The sequence below is a fragment of the Gasterosteus aculeatus genome, chromosome X (genome assembly GCF_964276395.1).
Source record: "Gasterosteus aculeatus chromosome X, fGasAcu3.hap1.1, whole genome shotgun sequence".
Classification (NCBI taxonomy): Eukaryota; Metazoa; Chordata; class Actinopteri; order Perciformes; family Gasterosteidae; genus Gasterosteus; species Gasterosteus aculeatus.
The window spans coordinates 19,502,995-19,528,040 of NC_135698.1; the positions used below are offsets into that span (position 1 = coordinate 19,502,995).

Below are 25,046 nucleotides of genomic sequence, written 5' to 3' on the forward strand. Positions count from 1 at the left end.
TGGTCCACCCAGGCAAGTTTGATCAAATTGTTTTTTAGTTAATCATTTTTAGTTTATTTTTACTATTCAAATGTATTTAAGAAAATATATGAATATAAATTGGATTTCTTTTTGACTGGTGTGTGTGTTTAATTTGTTTTCCTAATAAAATTGAACTGTAAATTGTAGATATACTCCTTCTGGGACGTAATCGGTTGCTATGCTTGCTAGGGGTTCCGACTGGACGACTCTCTGGGCGGCGGCGGGTTCTTTGCTAGCTAGCTGCTTTTTTAGCTAATGATTAACATCGCCACAATAGTGGCTAAACAAGTGTCTTTAATGTGTTATTTTAAAAAAGCAAGAGTTGAGGGAGAAGACTCGCCACTGCCTCCATCTACCGAGTCCACCCAGCCCAGTTCTTCGGACTCATTTGCCCACAAGAAGCCTAGTCAGGTGCCCGTGGCGGCCGCTGCTTGCTCCGTGGCAGTGCCGGTGCTCTCTCCCGGTCAGCCTGACGCGGGTTTACCCGCCGATCTAACCGCAATTGATGAACCACCTTCACAACCCAATTTGAAGGTATTTCCCTGCGCTGTCAAGAATGGAAAATCAAGGAGCTTCGCATCAAAGTGGTATGGACAGTTTCCTTGGTTGGAGTACAGTGTAATCAAGGACGCGATTTTCTGTAAAATGTGCAGACATTTTCCAAGTGCAGCTGACAGCCCATTTGCGACAGAGGGACAGAGCGACTGGAGCTCATCCGGAGCAGTGAGCGAAGTACTGACGTTACTCGACGTAATATTAGAAGTGCTTGCTGAATATGCTGAAAGCAGTGGCCACTCGAAGGTTGAGGCGCAGTCACTGTTGCAACAAATACAAACAAAAAAGTTCTTCTTTTTACTCGTCACATTTGGAAAGTTATTTCAGACGAGCGATTTTGCCACACGGGGTTTACAAAGCCCAACATTGTCAGTTTCTGAGTGCATCGATCTTATTGAGGGACTAAAAGAGAGCTTTACTCGGTTTAGAGACAATTCAGGGTGTGATTTTGAGCAAGCAATGAAGCTAACAGAAGAGTTGATGCGGAAAAATGAAATCACAAGCTGGGACATCCCAGCTGGGACCAGAGTGAGAAGGCTCCCTGCGAGGCTTGCAGGATCAGTGGTCACAACTAGTTTGGGGAAAGCAACAAGTGTGAGAAATGATGATGACTTAAGACACATATGGAACGACATCCTTGACAGACAGCTGGCAGAGCTGGACAATCGTTTCCAAGAGGATCAGTATGGAATAATGAGGGCAGCAGCAACTTTTCTCCCACAGTCTTAAGACTTTTGCAAAGAAGGATTCTCTGCGGGCCCCGTGTGACCACTTTCATATATTGGCTGAGGACGCTGAACTAACAGTATTCATTGAGCAACTGCGTCGAAAAGTAGCCAATGGCCTGGAATTTCCATCCCTTGTGGAAGTATTGGACATTTGTGCTCCTGACATATTTCCAAACATCAACAAACTACTTCAAGTCATCATCACCCTTCCCGGGACTTCTTGTAGTTGTGAGAGACTGTTCTCCACTGCAGGCAGGATAAAGACAGACCTCAGAGCAGCCATGAGTACTACCCGCCTTAACAACCTGTGCCTTTTGTCCTTTGAAAAAGAACTCTGTAACTCTTTGGACTATGATGAGATCATTTCTGTTGTCAACACTAAACCCAGGCGCTTGCGTCTTGTTTTGTAGATTGAAAACAACAAAGGTAGTTGTTCAACATGAACAAGTGAAATTACAACTGAAACAACAACATGAAATTAGTTGTTTAACTAATTTCCTTAGTTTTTGCCTCCTGAAGTGATTTAACTATGCGGTGTGTTGTATAGCTGTATGCCTTATAGGCTACATTGTTTAGTTTAAATGAGTTGCTATTTTTTTGGCACAAAAGCTTAATTTCCACCAGGCTGATTGCATTGTATACGGTTGAATTTAGGGAGTGTGTTGTTATTTATTTCAAACCATGCTCTGCTGAGAGTTTTTATTATTTTTATTTAATTTATTTCACTTTTAGCCTACTTTTATTTCAGGGAACTGTCTTTGCACTGCTGACTAGCCTGAATAAAATAGACAGGTTATTGTCTATGCTGGTTTGTCTAGCCTTTATTGAGCTCTGTTGGTTGAACATGATGTTTAGACAGTGTTTTGTTATTGTCTTGCAAAATAAAGGTGTAACTGTTTTTGCAATTTAGCTATTCTCTTTTCTACTCTCTAAGGTTTAATTATTATTTAAGTAAATAGTTTCATCGCATTAACGTTACGTTAATGTACTCTTATAAACTGATTTATCTAGCTGCACAACAACAAAACCCAGTAACTCCAACATACATGTCTAACGGGATATCCGATATAGTCGGATACAGGACGTTTGCAAACCGTTTTAACAATTTTTTTTTTTTTTTTTTAACCGTGTGTCGCCAGTCACGTGACTCGAGTCTCTCGTCCACCTGATTGGTTCAGCTTGGCAGTGCAGTTTGCCCGAGTGGAGTAGCATGGAAGCCGCGCGTTGTGTTACTTTTGGACAATATCTTCGTCCACATTTCTATTTGCTGCTACTTATTTTCCTCCGAAATGGCCCGCACACAGTGGAGGGAGTGTGGCCGTTACCGCAGACCTTCACCTCTTCCATCGAGCGATCCCCTCTGAGCCCAGAGGCTTTCTACTTTGAATACGGAAGTCAATCGGCCGCACAGCAGGGCTGCTCCGTTCTGGATGCTGCATTCACGAGATATTTTCCTCTTATCTTTCCAGACTACACTGGTGAGGTGGCAGAGAGACTATTACTAGATTTAAAGGGCGCTGCATGCTAAAAATAATGTTGAATTTTACAATATCACAAAGTGTTTCTTTGATCCAAATATTAGTGATTCTTTGCCACAGCAGTATGCCATAGGACCAGAGTTTACTGTGCCATTATTATGTCATTATACCACATGCAATGTAAAAACTATGTATGCATATCCTGTATTTTTCTATTCTAGTATTCAGATTAAGAGTGTGGTGATCAGGTGGTTCATGGGCAAAGAAACTGGCATAATGGATGCCCGAAGAATGTAGAGCAACTAGTTTGTTTTTGAATGTTCTAGTGTTCACGTTGGCTTTCAAAGCAGATCAATGGGCTTTGTAAAGCCAGCAGTTCATCAGACAGCCATGTAGGCCTACCTACTCTAAAATCTATCATTGAAAACGGACCAGTATAGCACGTCATAATGTTTGTGTTGTTGAAAATACCATATCTATATAATAATGGTACTCCAGTAACATTGTAAAAATGTAAGTGCAAAGGCCACATATTCACATCTAGGAAATTTCTACCAATGTTCATATTGTGTGACGCACGGTATTATATCATCAATCACGCTACTGATGATTCTCTCAATGTTATGACCAACAGGAAATGGTGTTCTGCGATTCTATGCGGATAAACCATTCCGTCTTGTGATCACTGTTGACCGTGACGATTGTGAGAGTTACCCAAACGAGGACTCATCTGAGAGATGTACGTATCAACACATTTCTCATGCGACAGAGCACCTCTGGCAAAAGTCCCAGTGACAACAACCATTCCCAGTCAGTGGGGTCTGATCCATTATCTAACTCGCTTCTATTGCATTCCAGATAATCTGAGTGTCTCTGCAAGACAAGCATCCCTCAATGCGGAGACTGTCTGGGGTGCATTAAGAGGTGATTATAGCCAATGCATTTTTGAAGAACATGTATGAACAAAATAAAAAGATTCATGTACCAAAGTAAAAACAAATAAAACAGACATGCTATCAACCAGCTACAGTCTGCTGTACAGTTGGTGTCACACTGTTAACTGCAGCATTAATTGATTGCTTATTATATATTATACATCTTCTGCTTACAGGTCTGGAAACCTTCAGTCAACTGGTGTATCAAGATGATTTTGGTTCAGTAAGTTTGAATTTTACAAAAACTCATGAGTCCTTTAAAGGTGCACATTTTTACCACGTATTGAAGTTTGAATAATGCTGTGAGTACATCAATCAAACTTTTTTTTTTTCTTTCTTCCTTTTAGTACTTTGTGAACAAGACTGAGATTGTCGACTTCCCCCGGTTTCAGTTCAGGGGAATTCTGTTGGACACTTCGCGTCATTATTTACCAGTGAAGACGATTTTACAAACTCTGGTAATCATCATATTGCAGAACCTGAACTTCAACCTTACGTTCTCCTTCAGTGATACTAACGCACATCTTTCTTGTTAGGATGCAATGGCCTACAGTAAGTTCAATGTGTTTCATTGGCACATCGTTGATGACCCCTCCTTCCCTTACCAGAGCCGGACCTACCCAGACCTTTCCAGTAAGGTTGGTCTTGCCCATGATAATAACAAACCGTCTATACTCATGTGCACCATCACGTTCGCACATTCATTGAAGTATATCTGCATTTTAATGATGATTAACTTTGTAGTTTTTGTATTATCCTAGATTTTTAACTAGGCTACTGCATGAGGATCCATTGTTTGAAAAGTTGCATTTACCCTGAACAAAATCTTCTGCCTCTGATTCAGGGGGCTTTCCATCCGATGACTCACATCTACACTCAATCTGATGTGAGGAGGGTTATCTCACATGCCCGGCTGTGGGGAATAAGAGTCCTCCCTGAGTTTGATTCACCAGGCCACACTGCATCATGGGGGAAAGGTATAAATTACTCTTAAACAACTGTCCTGTCTAAATGATCCCATCTCCTTGGTATTCAACATGTAAAGTACTCTGCATTCAGTCCAATAGAAATCTGTTGACAAAAGTCTGCCAAACCTGCTAGCCGAGACTATGAATGCCAACAAGACACATTGTGGATCTTGTGTTTGACTCAATTCCTATTTGGGGGAGTTTTATGTCCACACCAGGAGCAATAAGTGTCTGCGTTCAACAATACAATGCATGTATTTTAGCCAATTGCTGAACTAAATTGGATTGATTACCATTTATTTCCTAGGGCAGTCTGACTTGTTGACACCCTGCTACAGAGGGAGTTCCCTGTCGGGTACTTTTGGACCCGTTAATCCAGTTTTACCCTCCACCTACCAGTTCATGGCAAGACTCTTTAAGGAAGTGTCATCGGTGTTTCCTGATTCCCACATCCACCTAGGAGGTGACGAGGTGAACTTCTCCTGCTGGTGGGTTGAAATGTGACGGATCGATTCCATTCCTGCTGAACGTTCGATCTGGTTTTAATCGCTATTATTTGTTAATACTGTTATTAAATTTGTACACCCATCTGCACGTTTGTTTTCGAAGTGGAAGGTTTTTATGTACGGGAAGGATACTCTACCATTTATTATCTTGGCCGCTTGTTTCCATAGGAGTTCCAACCCAGATATTCGAGCGTTCATGAAAAAGATGGGATTTGGAGTAGACTTCACCAAAATAGAGGCATTCTACATGGAGAAGTAGGTGTTGACGGGCAGCATCCTCAGAGATAGACACCATCCAACATGTTCAAGTGACAAATGTAGTTAATGTGTCATTATTTCTAGCATTGTGAACATCACATCAGCTCTCAACAAAACGGCTATCGTCTGGCAGGACGTGTTTGATTACCATGAGCTAGTAAGTGCACCCCAACTAATAACACCTGCGTGATGTAATATACAGTACTCAGAAATATATTATGTGTCAGCGGCTCACATACATTTTAGAAATTGTTTATAATGTATGATTACTTTTTTTCCTGTATTATTGTTCGTATTTTGGCCTTTTTTATATAAGTTTGTGCATCCACTGAAGGATAGATTTTAAATACAATTGTTAAACATGTAGCATTTAGTCTGTCACTAAATACATTTTTACTTTTGCAGGCATCCACTGGCTATTGACCAAACATGTTTAACAGTACATTGTATACAATGCTTTGATTATAAAGAAAAGCTTCTGTATCACAGGATCCGTTTTCGTAAATCTGATCCATATAATCCATATATAATTGTGTTGCAGCGTAGCTCCCTATCAGTGGTGGAGGTATGGAAAGGTGGTTGCTACCTGTGTGAAGTGCGCAGGGTGGCTAAAGCGGGACTCAGGGTGATTCTGGCCTCTCCGTGGTACCTGGACCAGCCAGGGCCCACACACAACTGGGCCCGCTTCTATACTGTGTGGCCCCTCGCCTTCAAGGGTCCGAAAAGGTTCTGCGTGCTGTGGCTAGTTGTAGTTGTGGTTTCTGCTGTGGTTCTTGTCTTATTTCCTCTTAAATATAGGTCATCCACAACTGCACCTTTTTAACACATGCAACACATCATTTCAATATTTGTAGCCATGTTGATAGCCGGCAGTGAAGACTTCTTTAATGTTACAAAAGCATATTCTGTGTCCAAATTTCATGTGGCATACTAATTCTATACAGAATGAGTATCACGGATATTTACATAACATATAAATCAATTTTTTAATAACCTTTCCAATGTGAGCACATTACAAACAGTACGTAGAATTATTCCGTAGCATGGAATTGGGAAAGCGACTGCGAGGTGTTGTTGGTGTGGCACAAGCTCTCAATGCCGTCTGATGCCCGATGCATAACATGCACATTCTTTCCTCATATACCGAAAGTAAAATATCATTGCCGTAACAAACTTATTGCACAATTATTAATTTATTTCAATTATGAAAGTTCTGATGTTTTTCCTCATTGGACCGCACCAATTCCGAGAACCTTACCTGTAAACAGATAAAAGCTCATTCAGGAGATTTTAAATGTGCCTATTTTCTGATACATATAACACTATATGTAAACATCAGATCCGTTGCACTATTGCACAGAAGGGAAAGACCGCATGTTGTATCACCCTGTTCAGATTCCTAAGGACACGGTGCTGCACATCTGGAAGGGTACCCCTGCTAGTTATCAAGCAGAGCTCAGCAGGATGACCAAAGCTGGCATGAAGGTCCTGCTAGCTGCCCCATGGTATATCAACCACATATCCTATGGCCAGGACTGGCATCAATACTACAACGTCCAACCACTGGACTTTCCTGGTGTGTTTGCATGCTAAAGTAATATCATATTATATAACATGGCTCAGTAATGTGCCTGTGATGTCAAGGCCTATTTCAACATTGACTTGCTGAGTGTGTGTGTGTGTGTTTTTTTTCCCAAGTGGTGTGATCCATTTTTTCCGTGAATATTCTGATTCCTTGTAAATTCATTGTCAGCCTTCACATTATTAAAGCAAAGCTTTACGCCGTCCCCTCGCAGGTACCGAGGAGCAGAAGAAGCTGGTGATAGGGGGGGAAGTCTGCATGTGGGGGGAGTATGTTGATGCCACCAATCTCACTCCACGTCTTTGGTAAAAGATTTAAAAGATCTCTAAATTGCTAAAAACTGATCAACTTAATTCAGCACGTGCAGCAAAAATGTTATGAAATTCATCTGTTTACAGGCCGAGGGCAAGTGCTGCGGCAGAGAGACTTTGGAGTGATGAGAAGCAGACATCCAGTGCAGACAAGGCCTTCCCTCGTTTCCAGGACCTGCGCTGCAAGCTTGTGAGGTAACTTGCCATTTTTATCCAGCTTGTGTAAAGAGCTAAGTGCTGGCGTACCTTAATAAGACGCCGGGTATTTTCCCTCATGTTTGCTCATTGCATACTGGTGTTTCTGCTTCCCTTTCTCCTGAAGGCGGGGCATCAGAGCAGAGCCCCTGTACGTCGGACACTGCAAACACGAGTACCAAGGCGTGTGAAGACGTCGGATGGGTCGACGTAAATACAGAAGTTGAAGGTTAAAATGCTTTCTTCGGGACTGAAATCAATCAAACGATTAAAATACCACTCAAGTTGACACCGCTCTTTAATGGGCAAGAAATAAACTCTGAAATAAACTCTGTCAGAAGGATTTGAGTATTTGTGCAGATTTTTCTTAAGGCTGTCAGGGAGAATATGACACATTTCACCATTAAAAAATAAAAGTAAATGGGTTGTTATGAAGCCACATAAATGGGGGAAATCCCCAAAGTTCATTTTTAATGGGAAAGAAAAAAGATTATTTCATGCAAAGACAAATATAAGCGAGTCTTTTTCCGAGGCTTGCAGCGATCTTCGCAGTGACAATAAGAGATATTTTGACACACCAAAAATAAAAAAATGATTGCAAAACCCTTTTTGCGAAAAAATCGCAGTATTACTTGAAAAGATGAATACTAGAGAGCGGTTCTTTCAAGGCTTAGAGGTGTCTAGACAGTGACCATAACAATGACTGAACAATAAAAACTCAACATGTTAGGAATGAGGCCGTAGGCCCAAACATGCTTTAAGAAAATAACATGATTAGGAATAAATCAAATATTGCCAATAACATTCCAACATTTGAACAAGGAGAGAACTGGCACTTCTTTTCCACCTCACTGATTATAAAAGAACAACAGTGGAACAGAGATTGAGTATACCAGCTGCTACAAACACATTTTCAGACCTAAACTAATCAACAAAAGCTAATCCCAACAGTCACTAAACACATTTCTCGATGTTACTTGACGGCCCGCTGCCATCAGAAAATTAGGCTAAAGGAGGAGAAACTCTAAATATTATCTCCAATCCTCCACTGTGTGTTCGCCAATCGGTTTGTGCAATATGTAGAGAATACCTTGCAGAGTGTCTCTCTATTCCTTCATGACCATCGGAGTACAGGACGGCTCGCATAAATTCAAACACAGAACCACACACACACACATCCATATATTGTATTGTATATAGATGGAAATACACACATATCAGGAAATATCACTTTCATGTTGATTTAATTCCATCCATCCATCCATCCATCTTCAACCGCTTATCCGGGGTCGGGTCGCGGGGGCAACAGCTCCAGCAGGGGACCCCAAACTTCCCTTTCCCGGGCCACATCTAGCAGCTCTGACTGGGGGATCCCAAGGCGTTCCCAGGCCAGTGCAGAGATATAATCTCTCCACCTAGTCCTGGGTCTTCCCCGGGGCCTCTTCCCAGCTGGCCGTGCCTGGAACACCTCCCTAGGGAGGCTCCCAGGAGGCATCCTCACCAGATGCCCAAACCACCTCAACTGGCTCCTTTCGACGCAAAGGAGCAGCGGCTCTACTCCGAGCTCCTCGCGAATGGCTGAGCTTCTCACCCTATCTCTAAGGGAGACGCCAGCCACTCTCCTGAGGAAACCCATTTCGGCCGCTTGTACCCGTGACCTAGTTCTTTCGGTCATGACCCATCCTTCATGACCATAGGTGAGGGTAGGAACGAAGATTGACCGGTAGATCGAGAGCTTTGCCTTCCGGCTCAGCTCTCTTTTCGTCACAACGGTGCGGTAAAGCGAGTGCAATACCGCCCCCGCTGCTCCGATTCTCCGGCCAAACTCACACTCCATCTTCCCCTCACTCGTGAACAAGACCCCGAGGTACTTGAACTCCTTCACTTGGGGTAAGGACACATTCCCTACCTGGAGTAGGCAATCCATCGGTTTCCTGCTGAGAACCATGGCCTCAGATTTAGAGGTGCTAATCCTCATCCCGACCGCTTCACACTCGACTGCGAAACGCTCCAGTGAGAGTTGGAGGTCACAGACGGAAGATGCCATCAAAAGTGCTATGTTTTACTGACACGGACGCTATTTTCAGCAGATTTAGGGGAAACCAAACTAAGATAAGTTTATTACTTTGACCGTTGGTATATGTTATGGCCAAACCTGTTCCGGTACCACATGTAGCACCTCTGACTCATCAGCTTTACTCAGATCCGATGAGCTACAGTACATTGCCTGAAATCACACTTTTATGAAACATTCAAACAGCGTTTGTCTCCCTCTAGAGACAAAAGCTTGACGTCCTAAGGTCCGATGTTGGCCGGTTTTCAGTGATCAGGACCAAAACCGCGCAAATGAGAAGGCTGTGACCACTGAGAGTCAAAATGCCCACAACGTTCTTGTCATATCTTAATTAGTGCCTTGCAACATAAAGAGCACCAGAAGCTAAGAGAAACCTCTTTCAGTTTCCTCTTATTTCTATAAATGAGCAATTGCATTACACAATAACAATTTTCTTTTTGTTTAATTTAGGCATCACCTGTGCTCTTACATTTTCTAGCTCTCCTACCAATCTCTTACTTAATTGTCTTCTATAAGTTAGAGTAAAGTTCTGGACACGATACATTGTTTTACACAGTAAAATGTTTCTGCACTTACAAATTCTTAAGCTAAATGTAAAATGATTACTTAAAGAAGAGCAGGCCTTTGAACTTAAAAACAGTGTAATCGTGTCAATGGTAATTCCCATTAAAGTATCTGAAGACATAACCAAATAAACTGTTCAATTCTTTTATCAGCAAGATTTTCTCTCGCTGATGCGGATTTGCGTGTTGAATTGAGGCGCCATGACATCGGTAGGGACTCAAACAACTCATTTTCTCATTGCAGATTACATTAGTACATGGCAGCAGATGGCAAGGCGGGGCAATCCCTGGTTGCCATAGTGCTGACACCTCAATCCTCCCGCCTACTTTGACTTGAAGGTACAGGAATTGCTGAATTGAACGTACAAAGCTCAACTATGCAATTGTATCCATTCTCTGCAGCTACTGGAAAGGAGGTAGACAGAAGATAGGACAGTTATGCAAGTTTATGCATTTTTTTGATACTGAAAATGTTCAATCGATTTATCATAGTCTTTTAAGTAGATTAATTTAGCTCATAATTAGGTGGCAAAAGAAAAAATAATTTCACACAGAGGGAAAAACCACTGTAATAATGACATGTGCTTTTGCAACTTGAGGCACCTGCTCCATGCGCATGAGGACGACGCCAACAACCTGAAGAGTTAATCTCACTCTTTGACAATAGCTGTCAATCATTGAGATTATACAAAAAAGCTGCTTAGACTGATACAAAGATTTGTGTAGAGCGTTCAAGGGCATCCTCTGAAGGCCAATAAAACATCAGGTCTTCCTTATATGTGCCTGTTGCAGTGCATGTTTCCGTCGATGTGCGATAACGACAGTGAATACTACTTGAAATTTGAATTTATCGCCGCTGTTACACTAATCCACAGCTAATCAGTCTGATCTGCCAAACAACAACTGCTGGGCTTTTAACAGAGACGTGTGTTCAATCACCTGCAGTCCTCTGTCATCATAAATGTCTCCACTAAATACATAATAATCCAGCTGGCTCGCGGCTGCTAAAGATTGGCTTTACCTGCACGAGCATCGCAGGGCTGAGGGGTGACGAAACGTGCCGGGCAAAACCTCGAAGCAGCGCTTCACTCATGGCACCAACATGTTGGTGGTGCATTGAACTGGGGAGTCAAGAAAAGATAGAAGATACTAAAATATGTTTAACAATGGGATGCTTTGATTATGTGTAACTCATTTAGGTGATTTTACCAGCATAAAGGTATTACTAGTTATTATAAAGATATTTCACAAAGTTTCACATCAACTAGTATGAAGATAAGCATGTGCTATGTAAGCTGATATAGAGACTGTATATTACCATGCTCATTAGTGTATTAATAAGTATTTTAGGCAGATACACAATAACAGAATAAGTGTAAATCGGGGTTTGAATGGACCGCAAAGAGAGAGTCTATAAACTTCCCAAATTTTGTTTATGTCAGAGCAAGATGAAAGTTATTAGAAGTAGTTGGTGCATTTGAGACATTCGAATGCCGCGTTTGAACTGTTAGACACAATAGTCTTGTTTTTTATTTATATTTATTTTTCATGTATGCTATCGTCAAATCTTTGTTCTTTGTACACAAAAAAAGAAGTTAAGTTTGAGTAATCCTTTAAAACTAAAACACTGCTTCACATAACAATTAATATAAATAATTTAAAGTGATTTACATAAAGCAAAGACATGAATTACACAAAGGAACAATGCAAACTACATGTATAAACGCAACGAGGTGACTTAAATAAATGACTGTTGCACATGCACACACATCATGACTCGCGCGATGGCCATGTGGCTTTTATTCGGACCCTTCTGAGTACTTTGTCAGCTGTTAATTGTTTTGTGGATGGATCCTGTTAAGATGAAAGCGTCACAACAGTGCAAGATGCAATAATGAAAACATTGAGGAAACTGTGCAGATGAGAACAAAACACTGGAAGCACATCAGGTCCCTGGTGACATGGTCTCTAGTTCCACTGATGGCACACTGAATGATAGAGGCGCATAATGCAAAGCCAATCCCCTTCATAGCATCAACATACATTTATACATATAATATATACACAACTGATTCAAACAACAAGGTCTGAGTGCATAGTCCTCTTACACGGCCCCTTCTGTAATCCTTTTATACGCCAATTTGGGCCAACAGAAGGAGCTCTGTTTTTCATGCTACATTGTTTTCCCAAAATCAAGAGTGACTTAAAAGGATTACAGAAATCATTCTGCTCACCAGGCAACTAGTCAAATAGTATCTTTACTGTCTTTGCTCCATTTGATCTGATTAACAAGCCAAGCTAGACGCCATTAGCCACATGGAACAATGACTTGGTCCGACTCTGTAGCTTGATGGACCCGAACAAAACAAAAGGAGCACAGGTGTTGATGTATCTGCTATTTATTGTCGGTGATCTACTGTGTAATGTTAAAATGCAGAGTGTGATCATTGCAGTAACAGTTAATTGCACGCGGGTCTCTAATTAGACAGACGGAGGCTCCTGAAAACAGTCACCATATGGCAGAAGAACGGAATTAAGGGTCAACTTGTTGCTGCTCTCTCAATCTCTGCACTAATTGTTTTTCTTCTCATCACCCCCCTTTCGCGATGCCCCTCCAGGACGGAGACCACATTTCATGGAAGGTTAAGCTACTTTGCTGATTTGGGGCGGCTGTTTTCTGCTGAAGCCATTAGGGTCATTGGCCAGGCCTGAATGGCACAGACGGAATGTGTTGAGATGCTGAGAAACATACATACATGTGTACTATGAATTGTACACAAAGCCCATATTGCAAGATTTTGTGTCTTGTTGATTAGTACCAATTGATTATTTCACTTGCAGTAATTGACTTCTAAAACATTAAGCAATTACTGTCGGCTACTCATTTGGGATTTTGGCCAGCAGACATTTAACGATGGAACCATTGAAGCATCTTTGCTTGTTAGCGTGTTCTATGATGTACATATGTTAAGAATGAATTATCTGATTTGTGAAAAGCACTGTAAGCCCAGACCTATCAAGGTGTAATCCAACCGGCTGTTCTCTGGAGACTGCAAAGTTTATTATGCAGCAATCAAATTTATGAAGCCATTTCAAAGTGGTGTGGGGGAGAAGTCAAATAAAGCTTTTTCTTCTTTTACGTGATCTCCTTTGTTGAATGCAGTTGTGCCTGTACGAGGAGTGACCGATTGATTTACCCACATAGACGGTAAAGATTAAGCGGATGACAAATCAGCATCTGCTGACACAGCGCCTGGTGCTAATCTCCTTGTCCTCCTACAGAAAGCCTCCAGACTGCTCACACACTCATTCTGCCACAGAGGAAGAAAGAGGAAGACAAGGAGTGGCTCTGTTGACCCCCCAACTACATCAGAAAGGACCTGAGACAACAGCACTGGATCTAAACCGTTGAGCGTTCCTGGAGTAGCTCTCTGATGACCTCTGAGGAAATTGCGCTTTAGTTACAAACTTTAGTGCAAAGAACGACAATTTTAGGTGTTAGGATTATTGCCATGTGTCAAAAGCTTCAAAGAAAAGATGCCTTGATCTAGCCTGTAAACTACACCCAAAGAATTTAAACGGAGGAGGAATTACCCTTCTATTTACGTCTGAATAATAGAAGAAATCTCAAAACGGAGGACCACGTGACCAAAATGAACGTGTTTTCTTCTGACTTCACAGATGGAGCTCAAGCAGGTGAGTCAATACTTGTTGTAAGATGAAGGGTGCTCGTATTGATTGTAATCATTCAATACTAGTTGTGTTAAACAAAACAAAAAAGAACAAATACATAAAGACAAAGACGTCTGTTGAGCCTTGAACGGATGGCAAAAAAGGGTTGAGTGTTTCTTTCTGCTATTGTCCTTCACAGAAACAAGTCCAGTCCCAGGTAAAGTCCTGTGTAAAGTGTGTTCTGATTCGAGCAGCGGTAAACACTATGGCATCTATGCTTGCAACGGCTGCAGCGGCTTCTTCAAGCGCAGTGTGAGGCGAAGACTCATCTACAGGTGAGCACAATTTGTGTCCAGCCGTGCAGTCACGATTAGGTATAGTGGAGGAATACCAGTGAAACGAGACATTCGTTGTATTTTCACATTTTCATACTTAACTCTAAAGAATTGTCAATATCACAGATGTCAGTCTGGAACTGGCAGGTGCCCCGTCGACAAGGCCCATCGCAACCAATGCCAAGCTTGCAGACTGAAGAAGTGTCTCCTCGCTGGGATGAAGAAAGACGGTGAGAAAAAAAACTCGAATAAGTTGTAGGTGTGGAGTATATTCTCCGTGCTGTCATCGCACCAAATATGTGAAGCCGATAAATGATTCACTTGTCCCCTTTGACAGCCGTGCAGAATGAGCGACAGCCTCGAAGCACGGCACACGTCAGTGTAAACTCTGTGGACGCAGACCCTAGAAAGGAGCACCTGGCCACCACACGGGAGGTCGCCTCCTCCGCCGCCGACTCATCAGTCACCTGCACCGCCGCCGCCGCCGTCCGGCCCTGCAGCAACCCCAACAACCACCACCGCTTCATGGTCAGCCTGCTTACGGCGGAGACCTGCGCAAAGCTGGAGCCCGAGGATGGTGAGATCTTATGACAGATGTTAACGTGAGGTGGATACAACAATTACAATTACACTGTATAAGTTGCTTTTGTCCGCAAAACAAACTAAAAACAGAATAAAAAAAATAAATAAAAAAAACGGCTAGAAGGTATGATGAAAAGTAAGTTGTAAAGAACAACAAAAGAATACAATGTTGTCCTTCCATTAGCCTCAACATGTGTGTGACTCTTTTCATAATGCACAGTGGAGGAAAATATTGACGTGACAACCGATGATTCGGAGCGGGATCGGACTCCACCTGACTGCCGTCTGTCCCTGTACACCTCCGTCTGTCCAGAGAGTACATATGAGACTTCTGCGCGACTCCTCTTTGTGGCCGTCAAGTGGGCGAAAAACCTGCCTGTTTTCGCTCACTTACCGTTTCGAGACCAGGTTAGACTGACTTGACACTTTCTGGTATATTCACCGAAAAACAGACGTGCACGTGAGAACGTTCGTTCCTCTGACATCCTCAGGTGATTCTCCTGGAGGAAGCTTGGAGCGAGATGTTCCTCCTGTGTACCATCCAGTGGTCCCTGTCCATGGAGAGGTGTCCTCTTCTATCTCTACCAGAACTCTCTCCCACGCAGCAGGCCAAGATCAGCCTCCCCACAGCTGACCTGCGCATCCTGGAAGAGGTCTTTAATCGCTTCAAGGTCTTGGCCGTTGACCCTACAGAGTTTGCCTGCCTGAAAGCCATTGTACTGTTCAAGCCAGGTGAGGAGTTAATCCTTCAGCAATGTGCGCGTGTTACGTAATTTATCACATTGTAATGACGTTGCGCTCTTTGACTCGCAGAGACACGCAGCCTCAAAGACCCCGAGCTGGTGGAGAACCTGCAGGACCAGTCACAGGTGCTGTTAGGTCAGCACGTCCATTCACTATACCCCGGGCAAAGTGCAAGGTAAGTACCTACAAAGACCTTCAAGCGTAAAAACACCACCCAGGTTGGCCATGTGAAAGCCTGAACAGAAACGGGACCCTGACTCTCTTCTCTTCTTGTCCATCAAGGTTTGGGAGACTTTTGCTTCTGCTGCCATCCCTCCACTTTGTGAGCTCTGAGAAAATCGAGCGGCTGTTCTTCCACACAAGCATTGGCAGCACGCCCATGGAGAAGCTGCTGTGTGACATGTTCAAGAGCTAATACAACAACTAAAACAAGAACACAGGGCAAATGACAACTGCTACGAACAGGCCATCAACCATTCGTCAAGCGATGTGTTGTCTGGTTGTTTCACATATTGTGGTTATAACTTCTTTCAAATTCAACAAATGAACATTTTTTCAACGGCATTCTTTTCCCACCGCCAATCAAAAAGCCAGTTGAAAAAAATACTCGTTACAGTTTATGGCAATGTGACTAAAGCTACTACAGGAACTTCTCTTTTTGTGTTGATTTTTGCAATATGGATTGAGTGTTTGAATAGTGAACCTCTCAACTTACTGTAGGTTCTGATTCAAGGACGATGCTTTAGACGTTGTGGCTGCAGGGCCGTCCAGAAGAAACATCAGATCTGTACACCATGAGTATTAATGCCACTGCTACTGCTGAGGACATCACCAAATAGTATCGAGCAATAAGGCCTCGGCAGCGTGATGTAAGTGTTGGCTCACAGCAATCACAGGCAGGGAAACGAGGCAAAGCTCTGGTCCTGGCAGCAGGGAGACACTCCTGTGTTGCTGTGTAGCGCTGGGTCCAACTGAAGGTAGATGGTGGCAGCAAAGCCGAATCCGGGTCGGTTCGCGTGGGCCGGTTGTAACCGAAGGCCACGTTGGAGACTGAGCTGAAGGAGGAAAAGAGGACAGGCTTTAAGAGTAAATATAGAAATAGCTGCTGCTGATGTTCTTTGTCGTCATACTCCATGAAGTAGAGAGGGAGTGAACCCCAAGGTTGGCGGGTTCGGCCCCCGGCTGCTCCATGTCCCATGTTGAAGTGTCCCTGAGAAAGACACCCAACCCCTAACTGCAAAAATGTAAAAAGCATGGGTTAATAATGCAATGTAAGTCGCTTTGGATGAAAGCATCAGCTAAATGACCTGTAATGTAATAGAGAAGTATCAGAATTAAATTGAGACAGTTTCATGACCAGTTACAAGTTCTGTATGGTAACTTTAAATAAGCATAGGGTACGGATTTTGACCTGTGATTATTAGGTGATTCTTTAGTAAATATTACAATTTAGTTTGACGGAAAAAGAGACCCTTTGTGTGGGAAGGGTGCTGAGTTGAAAGCAAATTCATTTTTACTGTGGTTTGGGAAAATGAAGTTATGTATTTCTAATGTTTTCATCCAAAATAAATGAAGACATTTTGTATTTTATTTGTTCATCTTTGGTCATGTTTTCCATTTTTTTAATCTCATTTTACAGAAACAGAAGAGAACACATCACACATGACATATGACAAAAAAATACAAAGAAACGACACTAAAAGAATATACGATAATTAATATGATTTAGACATCGAAAGAGCTAGAATTCAATTTTACCTTTTGTAGACGTGAGAGAGTGGGAGGAGGTTTTAACTTCCTACTCATTACATATCTTAATTTTTACATTAAAAAACAATACCAGTCCAGATCTGTCAATTTGTCAACTTGACAGAAGCCGGTAAAGAAAAAACCTGACTGCCAAAAATATCTTAAGAACCTGAAACAGTTCTTGACCTGCAGTTGCGCTGCAGTAACGCGAAGTGGCAGTGATGAGTAAATCCACTGATGAACAAACACTAAAACAGAGAAGAAGAAAATCAGCAGCAAAACACGGAAGAGCTTTACTGTAGCTAGCATAGTGCGCAAAAGCATTCTGCATTTTAGTAACTATTGTATTTACTTCTGCAGGACGGTTTCGGCTGATAGCTTCAGCACGTTGACATGAAGTATCTTTAGATAATACAAATTAGTTGTTTTTACCAAGAGATGTTTAACAAGTCGTATCAGCTGCTCCCTCAGAAGGACAACAACTGTCAGAGGACTCCTGGCTTGTTTGTGGACAATGGCAGCTTCACACGCCGAGGCTGTAAACAAGGATTTTCTTTTGACAACATCCCCAATGTTTCAGCGAACGACTTCACTGGTATGTAGTTAAAATGAACTTAACACTTGTATCTACAACACAGGCCACCACATCGACGTAGCATTGCAAGTTAACTTAACACGGGTGGACATCCTCAAGCTCTAATAAACTGGATCCTACACTTCCCATAAAAATTAGATGAGACGACACTATAAACCAGTTAATCATTACTGGCTGATTCGTTTGCTGGACATTCCGTAAAGACAAAGTCTTTTAAAATGTCTTTTCTTTAAGATACCTCCCAAGGATGGCTCTCCTGGATCTGCAACCTGATTGTCATCTTCCTCGTCTACATCCTCACATTCATAACATTCCCTGTAACGGGATGGTTTGTGCTGAGAGTAAGAGGAGATCTCTCATCAGTTATTCCAACATCGCGTCCATCAAAGAGAACAAAAAACACCAGCTGTGATTCTTCTTGTTCGCAGACTGTTCCTACATACCAGAGGATCGTAGTGTTTCGTCTGGGTCGAGTTGGTCCTCCAAAGGGCCCCGGCATTGTTCTGGTGCTGCCCCTCGTTGACCAGTGGCAGAGAGTGGACCTGCGCACCCGCGCTTTCAACATCCCCCCCTGCCAGGTGAGCCTCAATCCTGAGAGCATCACTCGTTACCAAAGTTGTCCTACAGGGGACACTCTTGGTGCACTGTTGCTGTTTGATGGCTAAATGTTCGGTTTTTAGTCTCATTATCGTTGCCCCTCGGAAACATTCATGACAGTTATGAGCAATAAAAGAAAACATGTATTTATCAATCTTTCCTAAGGCATTTTTGGGAAAGTGGCACAGCCTTCGCTGAAAATTGTAACTCAGTACTCTCCTTCTGAGTAGCCATCATTAATATTTACAGCAGTCAGCCTCACTCAGTAAATATTACTTAGTCAGTACCAGCTTTAAGAACGAAGAGGTGCTGTTTCTGTATTTTTTCTATTGTGACAGATGATCATTAGTAGGAGCCCATATAAAATGTAATTCCCCTCCCGTAGGTGACTACTCTGGATGGTGGTGTGCTGGCAGTGGGAGCAGACATCCAGTTCAGGATCTGGAGCCCCGTCATGTCGGTACTATCAGTCCAAGACCTGAATGCCTCAACCAGGATGACTGCACTGAACGCTTTGACCTGCAGCCTGGCTAAGAAGACGGTCAGGGAGATCCAGACTGAGAGAGTCAAACTTGGAGAATATCTCGGGGTGAGACCCCACACCTATTCTCTGCTGGCTTTTCACTCCCTCAGGTCCAACTTACATCCTTAATTGCTCCGTACAGGTGGACATAAATGAGATGACTCAACCGTGGGGGCTTGAGGTGGACAGGGTTGAGCTCACCCTGGGCTCTCTGCTAAAAGCACCCGGGGAAGGCCCCCCCGCAGCCCTGATCATGCCACCTTCTGTGCCGGGACTTGAAGGCCTCGCTGGCCCCATTCAGCAGTTGGCCATGCACTTTCTGGGCCAAAGTGGTATTTCAAACCCTCAAAAAGGTATGGCCTCAAACTAACATAACAGTGTATGCAACATGTACCCATTCTGATGTTGTATAAAGACCTTGTTCTTTTCTCATCAGACGACAGCGTCATTTTTACAGATGAACTCTGCAGTGCCCCTCAAGGAGTTGTGGCCACACCGGGCTCCGTTGAAGAGCTGGTGGGCCAGGTCAAGCTGGTGCTGTCAGAAACTTTGGTCCACCAGGTTGGGTCCTGCTTTCAGTTCAACATACGTTCGGAAGATGGACAACATCACAGTTACTATGTGGATTTGAGCCAAGGTGATGGTTACTGTAAATGTACCTTGATGATAAGCTTTGTCATTGAGATCAATCCAGCAGCTTAATGCAAGTTGTGCTAAATCTGTCAATTAAAGCTCAACTGTTTGAGGTAAATAGAAAACAAAAGTACAGTTACATAAATACCAATTTCCTCCATTGCTCTGTGTGTGCTCTGTAGGAAGCGGTGCAGCTGGTGCAGGATCCTTGTGCAGAGAGCCAGATGTGACACTTAGCTTAAGTGACATCGACCTTCTGGCCATGTTCAAGGGCGGACTCCAACCATTTGCTGCCTACACCAGTGGAAGACTTAAAATCCAGGGAGATATTAAGACTGCCATGAAGCTGGAAGAACTCATAAAGCTAATTAAAGTTTAGGTTGGAAATCTTTCCAGTGAAAAGAGTTCACTACATTTCAAAAGGCTCCAGAAGAAAACTCAGCCAAATGTTGCAACGACGGCAGCTAGCATTGGGTGGCTTATTACATTACTGGTGAGACGTGAATAGAATTTTAACAAATTGTAACAACATCATCAGATTATGCATGATCAAACAAAAGGGAATTTAAAATGCAATTAAACTAGAAAATATTCCCCTACGATTTCCAACCATAGCTTAAAGAAATTTAGCTCATTGCCTTTGTATGTGTATTTATTCAAGTTTTAATTTTTGAGGTACGGTACTGTGTATGTTGAATACAGTTGTTATAAACAGAGTTTCTGTTATGGCCTTGTCTTTCTTCACAAATCACATCAGATCCTCGTTGACAAAAACAACCCGTTTGAAGGTCTTAATATTAGTTGGCATCGTCTCAATTTTGACACACAGATAATTGCAGGGTGCTATCACACAAGATTAACTATTCAGGATGTAATGCTGCACACTGGGATTCTGAACGGTGGTAAATACTAACAGGCTGTGTTATTCAACTGGAGAGCCTTGATCAGCAAAGGGGGGGGGGGGGGGGGGGGGGGGCAGACTATTTAGACCAGCCTACTTGTTCTGCTCCAGATGTCCCTGGGAGAGCCAGAGAAGTGCCTGAGGGTAGAACAGAGGGAGAATCTTTGTGTTGGGATGGCTGGGTGGAGCGTGTGGCGCAGCCCCGCGGCGGGGTCTCTGTCCTGGATAGGAGAGCTGGCGACAGGCGTGCGCTGCGGCAGCAGCATGCCGGTGGTCAGACAGGTTTACTCAGACAGCGGCAGCATCGTCAGGCCTTTTAGGGAGATTCCTGGACTGTGGAAAAATGGTGTGGCTAACTTGTATAACTTTTGGAAACAGGATGGCTTCAAAAACCTTCACCGCATCATGTTACAGAACTTCAACACCTTTGGACCCATTTACAGGTACGGAAGGAAAACTGGTTGACATCATTCTTAAACGAAATACTTCAATAATTCTACATGACACTCGACGTAAAGTGATTGAAATGGCTGAAAATCATTTTCAGTCACAAACATCTGATCTGGCATTTACCCCTTTTTGTCTCTACGCAGAGAGAAGGTGGGCTACTATGAAAGTGTGAATATCATCAATCCCGAAGACGCTGCCATCCTGTTCAAAGCGGAGGGGCATCATCCTAAAAGGCTGAAAGTCGAAGCCTGGACGTCATACAGAGACTACAGGAACCGCAAATACGGGGTTCTGTTAAAGTATGTGATGTGTTTATCCCAACCTACCTGTTTGAACTCTATTTACCAATATTTATCAGGGGTGTACTATGTGATAATGTGCTCTGTGGTTTTCTTGAAGTTGACATACCATTTTTCTCTCGCAGGAATGGAGAAGACTGGAGATCAAACCGTGTGATTCTCAACAAGGAGGTGATTTCTCCGAAGGTGCTGGAGAACTTTGTCCCTTTGCTCGACGAAGTGGGGCAGGACTTTGTAGCGAGGGTTCACAAAAAGATAGAGCGAACCGGCCAGAACAAATGGACCACTGACCTTTCTCAAGAGCTCTTTAAATATGCACTCGAGTGTAAGTCTGACTTTCAGCTCCCATCTGTAGGATCTGTAGAGGTCGGGCCTCTTTTTCTCTCCTCAATATTATTGCTCTTCTTTGACTTTGTTCTTCACAGCCGTGAGCTCAGTGCTGTACGGGGAGCGGCTCGGTCTGATGCTGGACTACATCGATCCCGAAGCGCAACATTTCATTGACTGCATCACACTCATGTTCAAGACCACCTCACCCATGCTGTACATACCTCCTGCTCTGCTGAGGCGCATCGGAGCCAAGGTGTGGCGGGACCACGTGCAGGCCTGGGATGGGATCTTCAACCAAGGTGCGACGGGTCGGAGATCGATTCTTACCCTTTGCACTGTATGTGGAGCAGCTTATTACATTGATGGTATTTCTTTTTGTGCATCAGCGGACCGGTGCATTCACAACATCTACCGGCAGTTACGTAAGGAAGATGGCATTTCAAAGAAATACCCAGGAGTCCTGGCCAGCCTGCTCATGCTGGACAAGCTGTCCATCGAAGACATCAAGGCCAGTATCACGGAGCTAATGGCTGGGGGAGTGGATACCGTAAGAAAGCGACAATTTTTTGTTTTTTTTACAGAACGTGACTTCTTTTGCCTCTTTGCATGATTTTGTTTGTGTCTTTCAGACTTCCATAACGCTGCTGTGGACGTTGTATGAACTGGCTCGGCACCCCACCCTCCAGGAGGAGCTGAGGGCGGAGGTGGCTGCAGCCCGGGCCGAGAGCCACGGAGACATGCTGGAGATGCTGAAGCGGATTCCGTTGGTCAAAGGAGCTCTGAAGGAAACCCTGAGGTATATGAAATGGCCGTAAATGACATTACTACTGTGGAGGTGATGATGTCGCCGATGTTTCCACTAATTTATTGTTGCTATGAAAATTCTGCCATCAAGTGTCTTTTGATCCAGATGTTCCCCCTCTGATCCCTCAGGTTACATCCAGTTGCAGTGAGCTTGCAAAGATACATAACACAAGATATCATCATTCAAAACTACCACATCCCAGCTGGGGTGAGAGGCTTGAAATATAAAATGTTTTTAGTATTGAAGCATGGTTAAAAAAAAAAAAGTGTTTGGATACCTGTTCTGCTTTTGCGTTGTCTTCCTTTGTGTTTGTGTGTAGACTCTGGTCCAGTTGGGACTCTATGCAATGGGCAGAGACCCCAAAGTGTTTTTTCGTCCGGAGCAGTATCAGCCCTCCCGCTGGCTGAGGACCGAGTCGCAGTACTTCAAGAGCCTGGGCTTCGGCTTCGGCCCCCGTCAGTGTTTAGGCCGCAGAATAGCTGAGGCAGAGATGCAACTATTCCTTATCCATGTGAGATGTATAGAGAATGAAGCACCCGCTATACTCGTTATATGTGACTCGTTTCCACCGCATGTTAACTGTGTGCATCGTCCTTTGTGCCTGCAGATGCTCGAGAACTTCAGAGTGGAGAAACAGCGTCACGTGGAAGTGCAGAGCACCTTTGAGCTCATCCTCCTGCCAGAGAAGCCCATAATGCTGACTCTGAAGCCTTTACAGGCTCCTCAGTAACACCGAGTCAGAGAAAACATCGGTGGTGCATTAGAAGCCAGACAGACCGACAGCAAGAAAACATTAGGAAAAAGAAGAAAAAAAATGCATGAAGAAATGAATACTAAAGTGTAGCGTGTGTGTACAATGTAATACAAACTTGGAATGTACAGATGCTTTATTCCATGTGTATAATGGCAAAATATTAAAGTATATAATGGTGATGAATATAACAATGAACGTAGTATGTCACTTTGTTACTTGTTCGCTAGTGCACTTTATGCTTAATATTTTTTAACTTTTTAAATATTTTACATTTGTAACTTTATTCTCTTGTTTTATACTAACCCATTGCATCAGCGTTTCATTTTACTCTATTTTATTACTTGTGCACTGCTGTCTTGTTGTCTATTGTCACACTGTCTACTGTCACGCACCAACCGCCAAGACAAATTCCTTGTATGTTTGACATATTTTGGCAATAAAGTTTTCCTGATTCCTGATTTATTACATATTTTAACAACAACAACAACAACATATTAGTAAACAAACCTCTCTTCTGGAAAATGTGGTATTCATACTACATACTATGATTCTGATACCGACCTGAGGAAGAAGCAGATCAAGTTAAATGATCACACACAGCACAGTATGTATGTATGTAACGGATCTCTAACTGCAGTCAACTGACCGAAGGAACATTATGTAGAATTGAGGTGGATGTAATTCTTACACAAACGGATGCCTGTGCTCACTCAGTCTGGTCAACGCTTCTTGTTTCTGTCTCCCCCATAATTTACAATCCTCCTCCAGCTGTAATGAATGCACATCCAACGCTTCCAGTTAACCACAAAAGACTTAAGTGGCCGGTAACTCCTACGTTAATGGTGCAAACAGTATCTATTTTATAGTCATTCTGGAGCTGCTGGATCCTCCTCCTCTGAGCGGCAGCCTTTCTGGTCTGACTGACTCTAGCTTGAATTTCAAAGAGGCTTTAAGTTCATCAAAGCCAGGACAAGATTTGATCTGAGAATGAAACTCTATTACGTCTATTCTGAGGCTCAGATGATTAAAACATAATCAGTAGCCATCAGTACAGTTTTTGAAATGTAACGGAGTGTCTGTTGGACGGGTCTCTTTACTTTGATGCCAGCAGCAGGACCTTCAGGAACATCCTTTCACTGAGGGCCACAGACTGTCCTTCGGCAGATAAGGGATACGCGACCCACGGAGCTTATCAGGGTCCGTGGCCCGAATGAGCTTCCTTATCACGAAACGGCACAGTCTGCTGAGGAATAGACACTTTGCAAGGATTAGCAAACACATGGTGAGCCACCTTTCACCGTCACTTTCTCCACCAATGACATATCCTTCAAATCCTGGCTGGATAGAAAACTTCGCTCATTTTGGTGAAAGAATTTCAATTATTAAATCTGCACGGTTTTGGATGCAGTTGATGGCATAACAGATGGTTAAATAGTTCAACCACAGTGATATGCCGTGGCTTATCTGTACAGTCGGGGATCTCGGCCTTGGTCATGACGTCAGTGTCTGTGTCATCCAGCAGGTCTCGGCCGAGGTTCCTGCTGCAGAGATCAGATCAGTTTGGAGCTGTTTTCTATCAGTCCTCAGTGCAATGATCTCTTCAGCCATCCTACTCATGGCTGACCGATTCATTTTCATCTGCTAAGACCAATAACTGGGGGAGATGATAGTTGAACTCCTCTAACGGGTGTTAGAGGCTCGTGTGGGCCTTCAAGCGATTCCTAAAAACGACCCACTCATCTTACTATTTAAATATATTCAGTTGTTCTCAAATATACATTACTACCAAATATATATATATCTAACCTGCTGTATGTATTTACTGAATTTACTGTAAACCGACATATATGCATATTACATTACATGTCGTTCTTTTTTTTAACTGTATATATCCAACTACATT

The 25,046-nt window shown here is 43.0% G+C and overlaps 4 protein-coding genes across 7 annotated transcripts; all 4 read left to right on the top strand.

Annotated features, from left to right (window-relative positions):
- The first annotated feature begins 486 nt into the window (after nt 1-486).
- On the top strand, nt 487-7,885 carry hexa (hexosaminidase A (alpha polypeptide)). Of its 4 annotated transcripts, XR_013451245.1 has the most exons (15): nt 2,460-2,782; nt 3,417-3,521; nt 3,641-3,706; nt 3,894-3,940; nt 4,065-4,175; nt 4,254-4,355; nt 4,562-4,694; nt 4,993-5,173; nt 5,360-5,446; nt 5,534-5,606; nt 5,991-6,175; nt 6,845-7,025; nt 7,246-7,336; nt 7,430-7,537; nt 7,665-7,885. XR_013451245.1 is itself a non-coding variant. In XM_078083441.1 (14 exons), the coding sequence occupies exons 1-14, from the start codon at nt 578-580 to the stop codon at nt 7,726-7,728; spliced, it is 1,380 nt and encodes a 459-aa protein (XP_077939567.1). In that variant the 5' UTR covers nt 487-577; the 3' UTR covers nt 7,729-7,885. The 4 variants fall into 4 exon arrangements, 3 of the variants coding, with proteins under 3 accessions (XP_077939567.1, XP_040018076.2, XP_040018075.2); XM_078083441.1 differs by lacking the exons at nt 2,460-2,782; nt 5,991-6,175 and adding an exon at nt 487-608; XM_040162142.2 differs by lacking the exon at nt 6,845-7,025 and having other exon boundaries at nt 5,991-6,165.
- Nucleotides 7,886-13,474: 5,589 nt separating this feature from the next.
- LOC120808886 (photoreceptor-specific nuclear receptor) lies at nt 13,475-17,097 on the top strand. The gene is made up of 8 exons (XM_040162147.2): nt 13,475-13,870; nt 14,046-14,181; nt 14,308-14,411; nt 14,519-14,758; nt 14,984-15,171; nt 15,255-15,495; nt 15,577-15,682; nt 15,790-17,097. The coding sequence occupies exons 1-8, from the start codon at nt 13,828-13,830 to the stop codon at nt 15,920-15,922; spliced, it is 1,191 nt and encodes a 396-aa protein (XP_040018081.2). The 5' UTR covers nt 13,475-13,827; the 3' UTR covers nt 15,923-17,097.
- A 358-nt stretch (nt 17,098-17,455) lies between these two features.
- Nucleotides 17,456-20,320, top strand: stoml1 (stomatin (EPB72)-like 1). The gene is made up of 7 exons (XM_040162146.2): nt 17,456-17,851; nt 18,086-18,192; nt 18,280-18,429; nt 18,834-19,037; nt 19,114-19,324; nt 19,408-19,608; nt 19,787-20,320. Exons 1-7 carry the CDS (start codon nt 17,695-17,697, stop codon nt 19,981-19,983), a joined length of 1,227 nt encoding a protein of 408 aa, XP_040018080.2. The 5' UTR covers nt 17,456-17,694; the 3' UTR covers nt 19,984-20,320.
- A 112-nt stretch (nt 20,321-20,432) lies between these two features.
- cyp11a1.2 (cytochrome P450 family 11 subfamily A member 1, tandem duplicate 2) lies at nt 20,433-23,599 on the top strand. The gene is made up of 9 exons (XM_040162143.2): nt 20,433-20,948; nt 21,099-21,254; nt 21,380-21,579; nt 21,680-21,883; nt 21,971-22,131; nt 22,214-22,380; nt 22,518-22,596; nt 22,709-22,900; nt 22,997-23,599. The coding sequence occupies exons 1-9, from the start codon at nt 20,617-20,619 to the stop codon at nt 23,117-23,119; spliced, it is 1,614 nt and encodes a 537-aa protein (XP_040018077.2). The 5' UTR covers nt 20,433-20,616; the 3' UTR covers nt 23,120-23,599.
- The last annotated feature ends 1,447 nt before the right edge of the window (nt 23,600-25,046 follow it).